This window comes from Pieris napi, chromosome 5 (genome assembly GCF_905475465.1).
Source record: "Pieris napi chromosome 5, ilPieNapi1.2, whole genome shotgun sequence".
NCBI classification, from domain to species: domain Eukaryota; kingdom Metazoa; phylum Arthropoda; class Insecta; order Lepidoptera; family Pieridae; genus Pieris; species Pieris napi.
The window spans coordinates 3,991,516-4,009,703 of NC_062238.1; the positions used below are offsets into that span (position 1 = coordinate 3,991,516).

Sequence of the window (18,188 nt, forward strand, 5' to 3'; positions counted from 1 at the left end):
TTAATACATTATTATTAAAGTTACAGATCTGCCCCACATTGAGAATTATAATATCTGTATGCAAGAACATATCAGCAAACCTCTATATAAATAGTGATCGTGTCAGCCAGTGAGATTACACTATCTAACATATCACCACATATATCTAGTTAGTTGTAACTTGCAATTGCCTTTGTGTTAATTGATCGCACCTTCCCGTTACTATCGATAATTGACAATAAATTGTCACGCACATTAATCTCAACATCAAATTACCTATCTAACTGCGTATTGGGATCAATATGTATATTACATCGTATAATTTACATGATTTATACTTTTTAATGTTGAATTTCGGCCAGTGAGTTTTAAGTCAAAGAAGTTTTTATCTATTTTCGTTTTTAGATGATTTGTTTCTTTTATTTTTTAAATTTAGAACGAAAAAAGTTGTATAGGTCTTTCATTGTAGACATTTATCTCCAAAATATCTACCTAAACCTAAGAACGTGAGGCACGCGCTAATTAACGTTGAACGTGAAACTTTGTGCCCCACCAATCAAACTTGGCCCGCAGTACTTCATATAAATTGACCCTGCTCTCCTTGTATAAGGGCGGGTGGGGTGTCTGATTAAACTGGTTGCCCCTTAATTGCGTGTCTAACGCTCCCTACACGTAACATGGCCTTTTATTAGGTGGAAATTCTGTATACGGCACTACATCCAGCCTTCGTGAGAGTTATGACGAGCGCTTCGCCATATTTATGGCTATTCTCAATTTGTATGCTTTTTGTTTTTGTAACAACAAACGTTAATCATAATAAAATGAATATATTTCATTACATTATTATAATTTTTTAGGCGTATTATAAATATATTTTATTTTTGTCTTATTGATAAAAAATTTCGCCATTGTGAATGACAGGATATCCGAGCAAACTCAAATTAACCTTTCAGGTCAGTCGTTTCTATCACTCAACCTTTTTAGGTCTATGCCTCAGATATCCGTATCTGTTTCATGATCAGCCTCCCGTGCCTGACACACGCCATCGACTTTTTGGGTCTAAGGCAAGCCGGTTTCCTCACGATGTTTTTTCACCGTTCGAGCGAATTTTACCGCGGACATAGAAAGAAAGTCCATTGGGTGCACAGCAGGGCATCGAACCGGCGACCTCAGAGTCACACGGTGAAGCCACTAGGCTAACATTGCTCTATTGTACATTACACATTCTAGCAGATAAAAATAATTATTATTTAAAGCCGCAATAAAAGCGCACAGCACAATCGTATAATCTAAAACTTATCGATTTTATGCTTCCGATCTAAAACAAAGGCTATTCGATGAAAGCGCATTGCGTATTTTTATTCGAGTCCGATTCGATGATTTATGCCACGCGCATCTAGCTCAATGAGGCTTGATATAGTTGATGCATTATTGTCATGTTACTCGACAATCATAAATGTCTACATTACACGCTGACTATTGTTTATGGTCACTGTTAGCGCCTTCACATTATGAATTTAAAACGAGCTTAACAATATTGATCGATTTGTTTATTCCTCTTAATTATTTTCATTTGTTTGAATACTTTTTATAAGGTAACTGGCACTGGTGAATTGCACGAGTTCGCTATTGCTTTTTTTTGTCCCAAGGCAATAGACTTAACGGTAACTCCTTTAAAGAGTTTTATCCTGAACAATGGTTCAACAATATAGAATTTTAGAAAGCTGACCATTCGTTGTGCAACTTTCTCCCTTTATCTTGTGCACAAAGGTAAGGAGTTTATAGTTTTTTACTGTTCATTCTAACAGTACAATGGCCATAAAAATTTTGTAAACATTGAGTTTTTGTTCCTAATACAAAAACGAATGTAAAAAATCAAATATCTTGCATAACAATGTTCTTATGTCAAAATTTAAACATCGAATATTTTAAGAGATTACAATTCTGTACTCCGTAGATAAAATGCAATTGGAATGATTCTTTACAATTAATGTTTTTTTTTTATAACATGTCAATGAAATAATTACTATCCTGCAAATATTCGAAATTTGAATATTTTTCTTCTTCAAAGATAAATTACGATTTTAAATGCGTTCAATTGTTCAGCATTGATTAGTTACAATATATAAACAGATACGCATCTAGGCAGATAGTTAGGTATTAAATTGTGCTGTAACGACATTTACGAGCATATTGGCGCCATGCAGGGTGCAACATGCTAAGGCTATCACTTACCCCGTCCGTGGCTAATTCACTGTGACAAATTAACAACACTGAATGCATACTCTATGGTTTAGTATATATGTATTTACGCATCTGCATCTTTGACAAATTAAATTAAAGCAAAACCTACCTCTCATTTGAATAATATTTAAATTTTAATATATGTTTTAAATTAACTATTGATTAATATATCAAATGGTGCAACAAGCATTCGTCAGCCTTGGCCATTCATTGCGTGACGTATATAGATGATTTTTATGTACTCTCTGAACGATCAAAATTGCACATACATATTATAAAGAAAAGTCCTTTGGGGGTTAGAACGCACAAGATAAAGAATGCAATGCTTTTGTAAGAAAGTACTGGATAAGGCTTCTATTTCGAGTTATAACACGTAAAAGGTAATAGGATGCAATGGTATTGTTTTTCTCAATCGCATATATCTAGTCGCCATACCATACTTGTCTAGCTAAGAATAGATTATAGAGCACAATCAGAAATAGAATGCCACAGTGCTCTGTTGGGTGACCATATATTTCCATTAAATAGTTATGTTTATATAAAACTAATATTTACTAATTACTAGTAATTTAACTACTGATCCTTTTAGTATATATTATAATATATACACTTAAAGTACTAAAAAAATAGTTTTTACAGGAAAAATTACGAAAGAGTAATTATAAAACATTATTGGGAAGTAGACACTTACATACCCATATTAATTCCTGATTAATTTTAAACATGGAACAAAGTATTCGTTTTTTAAAATAGTATGCAATTAAAATAATTACAGCAATAAAAATACTGGCAATAAATTGTCGAGGAATTAAACATTACTGCAATTTACGACTGACGAAAGAAACATGAGTAATCTCTAGGTCGGTTTGCATACTATGATTCAGTGGAGTATCTTGTAGACATTGGATATGAAATATTGTTCAAGCCCGTCGTTTATCTCTGACTAAACCAAGCTAAGGCACTGCTATATACAAATACAATACCGCACGTCTTTTTCAGGATCTATGTCTAATTTTGTTAATCTGGTATTTATGGAAAAGATTTTTTTTCTAAATTGCGTAAATGATGAAAAATTCCAAACGAAAGTTTTAACGAAAGTTCTTTATCTTGTCATATTATTTCATACTGGCCAGTGATAATTTGTCGCGTAGACGGAAATAAAAAGAAAAGTTATTAAGATTCCAAATGGGATTCAAAAGTTTGCGAGGGAAATATTTTAAAACAGTTTTTTCAGAATAATCGTTTTACAATTGTTAACTTCAACTCGAAGTTTAATTTTCAGTCTGCTTAAAAGAAAACATGTTATTTAAAATACAGTTAAAAATGTATCAGACCTTCCGGGATGAATGCTTCCCGCGGGAGACGTAAGGGAAATTTATGTTATTATTCGCTACCTTATTTGTTTTCTCATCAAGTTTGTAAATTTTAAATACACGCCAATGGAACATTTATCATAAAAGTTACTGAATGTTTTGAAGCTTTTGTCTATATGTATTACATACCTACATAACCAAATATTATGTCTGTTTCTCATATTAAACTTCTTAATGGGTCTAATGTTGACAAAATTTCTGTGTATTCATAACTTTATGATTCTTAGATTCTCATATGATTCTCCCTTAACGCTTTGAATATCCGTTTGTAAGACTGTGATGTTTTCTTCCTAAACTAAGACGCTACTATTTTGTATTGACGCTACATGCTCACATAATAGCCTTAACAAATTTTACAAAAATACATTTTATTTTATATCTACAGTACCTACATAGAGCTCGTTGAATATATTTCACAATTTCCTTAACAAAACGGCTTAGTATTGCGACGCTGGCGGCCCACTATCGCCTCATCTACATGTCCACTACTGACGTAGGACTAACAAACTTAACTGATCACAGAAGCTATTGTTACGAAACTCGTATGTAAATGTGACTAGTTCTAGTAAAACGTGTATATTCTTGTCTTTTTATGAGGGCTTTATGTAGAACATTCTAGGTATAAACTGCTTATTTGTAACTCAAACATACCCTTTCCTTATCTATAAAGATGGAAAGATTGGATGATCTATTCAACTAAATTATATTTCTAGGTAAATGAAAGAGCTTTTTGCCAACTTTAATTATTCATGACAAGTTTTCCATACAAAGTCTAGTGTAAAAGTTAGTTAACAAACACGCATGCAGTTTGCAAGTTTGCTGCAATCAATACTACAATTTAGCTTTGTTGCGCACGCATGCATCATGTTATCCATGCGATGCAATACCGTAAACATATCAATCACCGTCGCAATCCACCGGCTAGACATGTGACTGATATAAAGAGTCGCAAAACTAAAAAATAGCCCTGTCCCGCAACAAATTCAGCTTGTTCACCCGCTTTCCGCGGAGTGGCGCGCATAAATCGACCAAAAAGTCAAATTGCGGCGATAGCTCACTGCCCTCAACTAAAAATTGCGATGTCCAAACAAATATTGCATGAGCGCTCGTTGTTTAGTCAACTTTTTATTCATGTACAACTTCATTTTATTTTTGATGTACTGAAATTCCGGCTCAGCTAAGTGCACATAATTGCTCCAAAGTGAGTTTTTTGTTCTATCATACGCGGAAAATGTGAAATTTAATTTTTAAATCTACAAGATTCTGTGCGTCAACGGTTTTTACAGAAATTCTCTTAATGTAAAAATGCATGATAATTACGAGACAGCGTAGGTTGTATTTTGTAAACAATTTATTCCACTGCGCTGCTGTATTAATCCCTCAAAGCTTTTGCAGCGGCGAGAACGCGCTGATAAACTGCAAAACTAATGCCACGCGATTGCATTACGATGCAAACTTTTTCAGTAACGGTGGCAGCGTTGCGAAAATCGAACAAAACCATTGGAATATATTGAGTAGTTTTTCACGGTGCCATGCGACAGGGAACGATCTGATAATGATTCTGCAATTTTTCCGACCGCTTTTTTTATAGATAAATTATTGTTTACATATGGTTAGTTAAATTGTATGGAGATCATATGACTATTTATCGGAATTTAAATACACGCATTAAGAGCATGTTAAAGACTATGTGTGCGTAGGGATTCTCTTATGATGATTTAGTGTAGTACGGGACATCGTTGGATGGATTTACAGGCGCATGAACGGATTATGTGGGCGAGAGCAAACACGGGGCAGCGGACGCCATATTGTTATTTATCGCCAACTTTTGATGCACAGCTTTGCAGTTTACTTAAAGCATTTACCAAATCTCTGATAATTTTTCATAACGTTTTTAAATAATCATTAAAGCTGTATTAATTATTTGACACGTAGGTTATAGAATTGTTTTGCTATCGACTAAAAATTATAGTTATTAATAAAGTATGGAATATTTATATATTTAATTATTTCTCTTGGTATAAATTAAATACTCGCATCTCCTAAGTTTGAGTAAACATTAATAAATATACAAGTAGAACGTGTAATTGCGTGATCCCGTTGCAGCAGTCTGTTAATAAACCTGACATACGATTCTTCCCCTAAACGATTTTTCTCGTCCAAAATAAATAAGATAAGCTATAAATCATCAACGGCCATTTCCCCGCTAGATACAAAACAACGGACAGACAAGGGAGGCTGGAAAATTATGACAAATCATGCATTAAACATAGGGAATAAATGTTTTCTTATCACGTACCTATTCCTGTTTTGATATTAGTTTTCCTTTATCTTTATTGACACAGGTTTTGGGGCGGATGTTTTATAGCCTGTTGTTGCGTGATGTAACGATGTCTTTGCTTTAGCATAAATTTTAGGGTTTTTAATCTTTACCTATAATTAAGTCCCTGGATTCGCTCTCTGTTAATGAACACAATAAACTTAAAGAACATCTAACGGCTTTTGGAGATTTTTAATCTGATAATCTCATGATAAATTATGGTTTATGTAAATTGTAAAAAAGATTATCGTTGAAGAGATTTCAAAATCTTGTAAAAAGGTAGTCAAATAAACGTGTTAATAAGCGTAGCTGAGGTCCTGTTTAAATACAACTTCTTTAAAAGATAGAAACGTGAATTTCTAGCATTTCGCATAACACTTTAAAAATAAAAGATAATTATGAATATTAAATATTTTTTTATTAATACGAGTATAACTTAAATTCATAAGTAATACAAATAATCGCGCGTCATTAATTAAAGTACTATATGTAGTTCACATAGATCATATATGCATTTAACAGCATACTTAACATATGAGAAGGCCCGGAGAAGCCTTAAGTAATTTCCATTCCCATTTACGTATGTTAGGTATTCCACAGCTGCTGTTAACAATGACTCTACTTTGTTTCCATAAAACGTCAATATAAGAATTCGAATAAATTGAGAGTTTTTTTAATATCTCTTTGTTCCTAGACTATAACTTTTGACTAAAAACTGCAATGTCTCAACGCATTCAGACTGCAGATCTGCTTAATTTATTTCAAACGCAGACAAAATCCTAGCGAAATCCCTGCCTCAACGACCAAACTTGCATTTAAGCATAATGCAAACTGTATTTACTTTCGCATAACTATCTTATGTATTATTTTAAACTGTTAAGGATTCTCTTCATATACAATGCAGTTCTCTTATACTTTCTGACACTATTACTAGTGATGTTCTTCTACTTGTTTATTTTACAAACATATATGTATATGTTTTATGTATTACAAGATATTTATTATAAAGATTAATCCATGGCTTAGGTATACGAAATGATGGAGATTTGTATATGCACATCTTAATATAGGTAATCTTTTATACCGTCGGGGATTAAATTTGGAAACCCAACTCTAAGAATTTGACTACCTACTAGCAGATCATAACTTACGAATAAAATTGTATGTTTTATTATTAAAAAAATTTATACGTAATGCATGCAATTTATGTAAATATACTTAGATGTAAAATAGCTATTTTTAATTAAAAAAACTCATAAGCAAGCAAAAGATTTATTTAAGTAGGAATAAAACTCTCCAAAGAATTATTGTCTATTAAATTCCGTAGTTCATATATCTGGAGATTTACTAAGTTGAGCTTTTGTGGTTTCTTTGCCAAGTCTAAACTTAGTGGGGAAACTTGCTCTAACGAAACTTGCCGTGGCAAACGAATGCGAAGTCTATAATATCAGGTGAATACACTGTAAAAATTTATTAAAATCGAAATATTAATCACTTTTCCGAACTTTCTAGAACTAAAATGTTTATCTACCAATCTTATACCTATTGTACTAACCCTTTAGAAAAATATGTGACTACTTTATGGGTACTAAATATTAGCACTCTGTTAAACGAAATGAGCTGGATCTGGATATCCATAGTTGCTCGAACGATTTTCGTTTAATCTTTATTTAAATTATATTATTGTTTTGCTTAATTTCTTTTTATTATTTCTTATATGCTATGTTTGTAAGTGCTCGACACATTAAAAATTGTATTTTATTTTTCTTTTATCAATGTATCAGTGTGCCGAGCGTTGGCACGCTTTTATAAATAAATAGATATAAAACATATTTAGATATTTGGATTTATGCTGGTAACAATATCTTCAAACTGGTAACTTAAAACAACGGTTTTCAAACTATTATAAAAGTGGTATGATTTGCCTTCATGTGCTTATATTAGGTACATACGTTAAATCGCAAATTGTAGGTTCCCTCCATCACTTTACTGACGTAAATTTCTTCTGGGAATAACCGACTCTATTGTATTAATTTAAAGACTACATCAGTTTGACATATTATGATTTGTATGCCAATGGGCGTTAGGCAAAACGTCTACTTAGAACTTCACTGTGCAATCAAAGCTGTTAACTAAATCGTCTATTCGACTGTAATGTAGGATCTATTGTTTCAAGATATTTCCTTCCTTTACTGGGAATAAATAATAGAGATAGCAACCAACTCGAAAAATATAAATTATCTTAAATCAGATTTATGCGATACAACGGTCACATTTATTATGCCAATAAATTGATTTTTACAATAGATACTAATGTTTTGGCTTTTATGTCAAAATATAAATCAAAATACATTCCTTTGGAGTCACTGTAGCGCTATAATTTTACACCTCCAGAACAAAACGTAAATTTATCAGACATATCCATGAAATCAAATCGGACCCTTGGAGTTTTTTACAAACTCAATTCTCAGGTAGGTGATACGCCCGCGATTTTCGTACTTATCTCGTTAACGTAAGATAAGACGTAGACTAATCCGAACGAAGAAAGGCGACCAGCAATAACTCAAAGTTTGACAGCTACAAGTTCTGAGCAATATGGCGTCCGCGCCACCCAATGAGGTACTGCCCCGTCACACGGAGAGTTTCGTTCCTAACTAACATTAATCACCCCTGATTTATTAGGGAAGGAGTGACACTTCATATTCTATTTTGGAGGACTAACGAGTTTTTCAAAATGTGTAACAGCTGCATCTTGTTAACGTGGTTCCAATGATTTGCTTTAAATTATTCGCATCAATAATTCGAAATAATATTTGTGCGAATTCGAATAACACGCTCCCTTTTACAATTTTGAATTGAATATAGATATCATGCATTATGTTATTCGTGTTATAAGCTGAATGATCTCGTAAATTCTGTATCAGTACGCTGTTATTGATTTATGCCTCATATATTTGGAGTAACGAATATATTGATCGTATTTTATCGAAAGGAAATGCTTATAGGTATGTGAGTGTCGAGGGCGTAGGACCAAATTGATTTTTAAATAAGTTCAAATGGGCCCCTTGAAAAAGTCTCAGGATTTTACATGCCACATACGTCAGGGTTTGTCCTAATCCCGGAGGGATGGGCAATTTTTATTGCTTTCGGCCCTGATCTATGAGGTAATATGGGTCCAGTTTCGAAGAGCTATGTCAAAAGGGTTCACATATTGTTAAGGGTACATATCTAAGATCTGTATGATATCGTTTAAAGTTTAATATCTCCAGTTATGAATCGCGTCCGATGAAGGCGTAACTTTATTACGTGCGTGATATAAATAAAACATACTGCCATGTAAAGGGCAGTGTTTATATACATTATGTACGTTTTACGAGCTTAACATAAATCACGTAACTGGGCCTTATAGCCATCAATTAGCAATTTGCATTTATTGTGAGTGCTACTTATTTTTTCCAAGGAATTCGAGATTTTGGCGACCGTAAACGAATATGATAATTTTTATTATTAATCGATTCTGAATTTCGATGCATGGCCTGCAATTATTATAATGACTCAGTACATAAATTGTAAGTGAATGTTTAGCAACATTATTGTAATTGAATGTTTTCCTTTCAACATATAAAATGCTGAAACTGCTGTTAAGCTAACAAGTCTTTATACAAGAACTACTTATTAAAACCGCTATAGTATTAAAGAAAATGATTTTATCGTTATAACTAAATACTACTTGAAATTATATCGTGAAAAACAACTTAAGAACCACTAACGTTCAATTTATGACTTGAATACCGATTCGCTTTATTACCTTCATTTATATTTCAAAATTTATGAAATTTCTTCACGAAGATTTGTCATAAATAACCGTTCAACAGTAAAAATTCAATGAACATAAAGTAATTGTTAAAAAACGGATAGTTCGCTTAACTTAATGTCATAATAACGTCTGAGATCGGATCAACAGAAGAAGTTGTTTATCTCGGAGGCACTTAATTTCACTATTGTCTTCAAATTTTCATTCCTTTTTTCGTGCACTCCATCTATAGAGGCATATTAGCGATTTAAATTGATTCCGTGGCGGGAAGATATCGGACAAAAAGTTGCCGATCGAACGTAAGAAAACGTTGGCAGTGTTTCATTTTCAACTTTGAGTCAATTAAGCTTTGCCAATTTAAGTACTCAGGTATTCCGTGCTGGTGACTAATGTATTATTCATATTGTGTTTTTGAGATAACAAGCAGTCTCTCGATACACATCTAGTGCTCTGATTGGAAGTGTGCAGATAGCGGCATTATGGTAACTATTATAAATTAAACGTGAGCACGTTCTGTTTCTCATTGCAGTGAAAATTCTATACGATAAATAATCTAATGGAAATCTTATTGGTTTCTGACTTGATTCTTGCTTATTGGTTTTAACCGCTTGCTAGCGAAAAAAATTTTTGTTACGTAATCATCCCGTATTTTTTTATATTTTTTTTCGATTTTTGTTTCGTTATCATAGTTTTACTGCTAGTAAATTATACGAAATTCATGAATCATCTAAATATATATCAATTACAATCTCAAAAACAACAATTAAAAATTAACCACGACTTTAATTGCTTACAATGTAATACGAATCAATAAAGAGACCGCGACACGAATCTTTACCGATATAAATGTTATACATATTTATAGCTATTATGTATCATCTGATCGCTGAGGCTGGACCACCCAGGTAGGCCGTTACGTTACCTGTAGCTACCTCATGTATAACTTATATGTACGCCTTTAGGTACCTCAGTACAGTGTAGTTGAAGGTGTTCATTTCGTAATTTTCGATTCGTCTTACCAATAAGAGTTATTATCTCAGTGAACTGGTTACCTCCGAATATGTAATAAGCAAAATTCGGGAAAGAGGCTGATATAAAAACCCGTTCTGTCCTCGTCGATTTAAAAAACACGTTTCGTGAAAATTGATCGTTAATTTATTTTTACGTGAAAGCCTTACTACATGTGTAATTTTTTATATGGACGAATCAAATTATTTCAAGATTCATATCGATATAATGAAGGCCAGATAACGAATAAGGCTACAATATCTCTATAGTGCTTGCATGTACGTCTATATTGACTTTAATCTTCGTAGCGCGTTTAATTTACATAATTCTATGATAGAAAATTACAAGCGTAGGCATGAGTGCATATTAAGCTAACTATTATACGAAACACCAACGCCTTTATTTCTTAATTCACTCTTTACACGTGATTATTGTTTTACGAACCCACAAAATAAATAGGCGCATCCTGTCACAATATGCTTCACGTGTTTCGAAAAAAATCTCTTCAGTTTTCAACGCAGCGGGTGTAAATCACGAAAGTTTTATGAATTAGGAACAATTAAAATATCGAAGCAAACAACAGTTGTTTCAAATGTTCCCCAATTGCGGGACCATTGAGAATTACGAGCGGTTTACAGACTATAGATCTTAGTTCAAAATTCTTTACGACTAATATAAACTTGCGCAATCCTTTGTCGCCCAGCTGAAGGAAAGCGGGGATGGCGAGTTTCTTTTGTTCGCTACACGTGTTGCAAAACGGGTTGGTCCCGAGTTCTGACACTTGTTCAAGAACATCGAAACGATTTCCGTGATATTTTGTTTCCTACTAATGTGCGATTATTACTCTTATTTAAGTTAGATACAAGCTCTTGAAATATAGAACATTTCCTTGAGAAGCGAAATGCAAAGGGGTGGCAAAACGCCGGAACTCGATACAGATGTACAGAAGATTTTTCTGATTTGAAGCTTACGGAAACATTTGATTGTCATTATTTACCTATTAAGGCAGCACACATCTTTTTTGCTTGTCAAAGTCCCGCCCAACGTCTTAATGAAGTCGTTTGTGTCATGTTTATTGCCTTTATGAACGCCAGATTTTGAGTTAAATTTACAAGGCGCAAATTGACAGAAACCACTGACGTTAATTGCATAAACAAAAAAATATTTATTTGCATACATATATTTATGGCTTTCATATTTATTTGTTTAAAAGGCGTTTGCACATCCGTTGAGAAAGCGATTGCATTTTCTCTTAATTGGACTGACAATGTTGCAGACGATTTATCAGTCTGTGACGTAGTCAGAAGTCAAACAGAAAAACTTGAAACGGAATATTTTGCAGCTTTATATGAAGTGAATAAAATAAATTAACTTATATTTTTGTTGTTTGGAATCTAAATAAATGAACATTGTCAATTGGTATAATTATGTAGGTACTAGTACAATGTACAAAGAAAAGGTTCAGTATTTACGTCTCGTGGCGGAGGCTTTTACGGCTTAGGCAATTAGCGTCACTCAATTAAGCACCACCTCCTCCGACTGAAATAAATTTGTTAATTATTAAAAAGGCTGCACTTAAAGTAACGCTCTTAGGAAACGGACATTGCTTAATTTTTGTAATCAAAATTCCGCCAAAATATAAAAGCGTGTTCGATTTTTGAAACAAAACCAGTTGTCAGTTAATAATAAACAAATTAATAGTATTACAATAAATGTTAAAAACACATACGGTAAAAAGTGGATGCTTCTTTCCGTATCCGTTCTTATTGAAGAGTTATCGAGACTAAACAAAATTTACACGTTTTCCAAATTTAAATTTAAGAATCACTATTGAGGTTGATGATAATGAATTGCAAAATACGTCCAAGTTTCTCATGCTTAGGATTCTTATATAGTAGTACAATTCAATAAATATATCCCCCGTGACTTGAACTCCTTCAATATAATAGATAAACGCATACATGCACTGTGGTCTTTAAGCTGCCCGCTCCCACTTGAGATAATTAAGCCATTAAATCGCTTGCCAACCCTTTTACACTGTGAGAAGCGTTCTTCGGCCTCGTTCTAAAGTGCTTTTATTTTTGTATCAACTTCAAAGGCAACGTGTTACTTGAGTGCTTAGTCTTTTAACATCTCGATTGGTTTTTTGACACATTATTTATATGGTTTATTCGTATATGAATGTTATCTTCCGTTCGATCGTTGAAATTTAATCTATCAACATTGGCTTCATAAAAACCGATGTAGCACTTAAAGGTTTCATTTCGATATCGAATAATTATATACCCAATGTATTTTAAAATAGCCGTCATTGCTTTTATACAAATTGCGATGTTCTTAATTAGTTACTCGTATTCCTAATTTTAAATTCTGTATTATTTTTCTTTGTTATATTTGCGTTGTTACGTACGAATTTTCACGTCCCGCGGCAATCAAGCTGTAGTCGGCTATCTCAGATCGAATTCTCGGGAACCAATTCAGCGTTGTTTCCAGTAACCGGCCCCAACGATGCTTAATAACATTCGTTACGTTAACCTGTTATAAGCCAAACACGGTCAAATGAACACCTCTTCAGCCAATTTATCTCACCTTATTTACTTATATGAATTGAATATTTACTTGTTATTTACAAGGCTTATTTGAATAGGGTTTTAGAAATAGAACCAGTTGTACAAGCTATACCATTTATCAATATTGATCCTTAAGACTAAATGAAGCTGTCTCCAGAAGCAATTGTTACGTCACTTCAAATACACGGCGACAGCAAACCCATTCAATGACGATCAAACGGTGCACCGACATCACACATCAACCTTTTTTCTTCAACTGCCTAACATCCGCCTCGATCAATAACCACAACTTCCTTCTTTTTGTTTCAGGAGCAAATGGCCTCAGAAGACGAGGGAGACAGACGTACACAAGATATCAGACGTTAGAATTAGAGAAAGAATTCCACACGAACCACTACCTCACGCGAAGGAGACGTATCGAAATGGCCCACGCACTCTGTCTCACGGAACGACAGATAAAAATATGGTTTCAGAATCGAAGGATGAAGTTAAAGAAAGAGATACAGGCAATAAAGGAGTTAAATGAACAAGAGAAACAGGCGCAAGCACAGAAGGCTGCTGCGGCAGCGGCTGCGGCCGCGGCGGCAGCACAGGGTCATCCCGAGCATTAGGTGCGCGCGTACTACCTATAATAATTACAGTGATACGATTGCACTCTGCAATTCAAACAATCCCTAGCCCTTTGTGTTTGTAAATTGTTTGTAATTATTTTCGTTATTTAAGTGTTGTTCGGTTGTTGTGATTATTTTTTAAATTAATTAACTCGAATTTGACATGTTCACTTTTGTATGACGAATAAACTGTTAATGTTAGAATAGAAACGGGTCGTATTATTTTGTGTTTTGGGTTGTTTTTGTTGATTTATTGAATTATTTACATATATTTTAATTCGCGCTATCGTCTTAGATGTTCGCGTTTGGAAAACCAGTGCAATTTGTAGAAATCTCTTCCGTGTATCATAGTGTAGCTCTATCGTAGAATATGAGCAGAGGCCGTCGCTGTCGGTGAAATGGACTATAACATTGTACAAATTAATATGCCTACCAAAGAGACCCGGTCTCGTACCCTTAAAGCTAAGTAAGAGTCATATTAAGTTAGATTATCGTTTCGTACCAGAGTCGTGTGCAAACAGTCTAACCGCGCCATCACCCCTCAATACTCTCGCATAAGTATAGTGTAACGTGATCGTGTTCCTGCAGTTGTAATAGTTGGTGAAGTTAAACAAATTGCCATAAATATAAGTAGGTATTATTTTAGCGCATAGCCGTGTAAATAGTTAGGGTTGTATTCGTGAAAGTGAGGATGTTGAATGCGCCGGCGCCTCGGAAAGGGCAGAAAAAGGCTTCGGATGGAGTGCGGGCAAAGAGAGACAGTGAAGGGCGAGTGGAGAGGGCGGGAGGGCGCCGCCGGCCACCGAACAGGACTAGGTGAGTTTTTGTCAAAGACCGCGGCATTATTTATCGAGTGGAGACGGTTGCGAAAAACTTACTCGTCACAGGGCGAACCGCGACGCCATTTTTGAAATCGCCCGAGCGAGACATCTATGGATAGCTGCTTTGCAATGTTTTAATTTACTAAGCCAGTTTCGAGAGCCCTTTGATCTTTCCCGACCGTCTCTTTATAGTCGAAACGTGAACGGCGCATGCACAGCAAATTAAACATTAATTAATAAATATTTGCAAGCAGTTAATCATTAAAGAAAAATTCATTAAGATTATTTTCATTGCGTCGTCCTCGTTAATCGATACCAAAAATTTTAATTATAGCGCTTGCCTTAAACAGAGCTAGACAATGGGAGTGATACATTTGAATACAAATACTTTGAAGTCGTTTATTTGGTAAAGTTTGTAATGGCTTCATCACGATTATATATATCGTCTATTAATTAAATTTACTATGGTCAGTTCCATCTCGCATTCCCAATACGGTAAGAAACATCAAACGGACACTAAAAAGTGGATTCTTTGAGTCGAGCAGGGCGTACGGTCAGTAAAACAGGTCCACAGAAATGCCTTGCTTCATGTTTGGACACGTTATTGATGTTGAGAAATGTCAAATAGCTGATACGTAGGACGTGTTAAGCCATTAAATTAGGGCTTCAATTAAAAATACGACGTGGCTACTAATGCCTGCTACATAATACTGATTGCGTTCAAGAATTTACTTTTCTATACCACTACTACTATATAAAGACTTCAAAGCTGCTCTTAACAATTTCAAATCAAAGAACGAAAATTTAAGAATGTATAGCGAAAAACAACTTCGTTTAGTTGAATGTGCTAACCATACATACCTATATGGTCGCCATTTTTCGGTCCTCGACCTAAATCAATTCAACGATAACTGATAATTCTTTGGTCCGATAAGAAATATTATTGGCCACATTAAACCGACAACATTAATATTCAAACGACTCAATTTAGTTTATTTAAAACCACATAAAAATTATACTAACTCTTAGTCGTGCTTATATATTGTTTGTTTTAAAAATTCATTATTATAATGCTAAAGAGTAGTCTGTTCTCTCTGTTCGTGTTGCCCTAGTGGCTTCAGCGTGCTACCCTCATCCCTGAGGTCGTAGATTCGATTCCGGCTGTACACCAATGGAGTTTATTTCTATGTGTGTATTTAACATTCTCTCGAACGGAGAAGCAAAAAATCGTGAGGAAACCAGCTTGCCTTAGACCCAAAATCTCGACGGCGTGTTTTGGGCACAGGAGGTTCATCACCAACTTGCCTATTAGATTGATAAATATTGACACATGATCATGAAACAGATACAGAAATCTGAGGCCCAGACCTAAAAAAGTTGTAACGCCACTAATTTATTTATTTTTATAAAAATATTAATGTTTTGTCTAGTATGTATTAAATAGCATTTAAGACATTTAACTAAAGTTACGTCCGTATTAACCGTGACCTCGCACGTCGGAAAATTTTAAAATTATGTAAAATAATTGTAAATTTATAATAATACATAACTTCAATCCGGTAAAAAAGTGTTGTCTTTAAAGTTACTTATTAAAATGTACATAGGCTTGCATTTTAAAACTGAACTTCACAACTTGAGTTTATAAAATTCGTAAGTTAATTAGTCGAATACTTGAATAATGCATAATCGATTAATCATATACGAAGGTTTTTTATTAATCGATATTCAGCGGCGGTTATATTGCAATTTTATAAGGCTCCCGGAACCTGTTCGTATGTACGATGCATATATCATTATATACCCGAGGCAGCTGACTCGAGATGTGATCTTTCTTATGTGGTCACCAGACGCGAGCCATCAGTTATTTAGCGATGGCGTTTTTTACTCGTTCACTTTTGAGAATTTAACGGAAGGTTATTTCTCGCGCGAGAAAACGTTCAGATTAATAGTTCAGATACTTTAATTCGCATATATTTCATTAAATATTTTGACGAACCGTATTAAGAACTTGTGAATTATATTAGACACAAAACAATTGCGCATCTCACCGCTATAAAAAGTCGAGTCATTCTTTAAAATATGTACCTACCAAATATTAAAAACCGTCAACGCACTCGAGAGTTATATACCTACAAGCATGAGGCAAAGCATGTTGTGTGCATAAAACAGTAATTGAAATTAAAGGCTGACTGCCTATACAATTAAAACTATATGATATTGATTATTGATTTTATATCTTTCTTTATATATCTGTAATTAGGTAACTAATTTATTAACTTAATATAAGAATATCCAAATAATAGTTTCCTAACATATTACGACAACTGCGTTATGAATCTGTTCGTAGTATAATATATATAATGTAAGATTGTATAGCTAAAATGTTCAATTAATTAGTAGATAAGCAATTGAAGATAGGGATCATAGTTAAAGGTCATCCTTACAAGCCTTAGTTAACTAATGGATAGTTTGCCTTATCGCAGGTAATCTTATCTTACTAACTACACTTTGTTCACACACGATCTAGACAATATCTAGGTGCAAATAATCAATTACTATATTGTTTTATTGACTGCATTTTGTATTAATAAATGAAAATCATTTTTTTTATTCACTAATCAAGACGTAGTATGGGTTGCGGCAATAAGATACCTACATTTTAACAATTAGGTATATGTGTGCTATTTTAATAATAATTATTAAGTAAGTAAATGAATAATTGTCTCTTAATTTTTATATAGGTAGGTACCTAAAACTATATTATTCACAATGTATCCGCAGTACCTATATTGAAAGTTTTTATTGTTTTATAAATTAGTAGTTATGACCGGTAGAAATATAATTACTTAGAAGTATTAATAATATTCAATGTACATAATTCTAAGCAAAATTTGCAAAAACTCGCATTCGCACATACATAAAAATAGCATACCTAGAGAAATCTTATTTACGTACGGCTACGTATGTTTGAGAATAAATAATACTTCAAAAAACAATGACTCCTAGCAAGCAGAAAATCCAGCCCTTGTGGGTACTTGTTCAAGTACATTCGTGCAGTGATACTATCGCGTCACCCGGCCTGCCCCACCGCACACGACTCGACTGTACGTACGATGCCCATAAATTTGATAAACCCAGGATATCATTTAACAACGTCTTTCAAAACTGGAAACCTATCAGATGGTGGCTATATCTTTGAATAGCAAAATGTCCTAGTTAATACAAAATTGTGGTGTGTTTGTGGTCATTGAACTTCTGTACGCGGACGAATTGAGGCTTTCATCGATAACAATTTATTTAATTAACTGTACCCGCGCACGAGCCTGCTTCTGTATAATGCCTCTATACATAGAGTTGCTTGAATAAATTTAATTTATATTGATACGTGTATGTATTTTATATGAATTTCAAAACGTTTGTTGAAATCTGTTGGCTACAATTGAAGATT

At 33.9% G+C, this 18,188-nt stretch overlaps 1 protein-coding gene across 1 annotated transcript in view; it reads left to right on the forward strand.

The window, feature by feature from the left end:
• LOC125049568 (homeotic protein ultrabithorax) overlaps positions 1–18,188 on the forward strand; it is a 100,409-nt gene that overhangs the window by 60,394 nt on the left and 21,827 nt on the right. The window contains exon 2 of the mRNA XM_047648940.1: positions 13,618–14,735. Within this exon, the coding sequence (XP_047504896.1) occupies positions 13,618–13,919 (302 nt within the window). The 3' untranslated portion in view covers positions 13,920–14,735. The remainder of the gene's footprint in view (positions 1–13,617; positions 14,736–18,188) is intronic.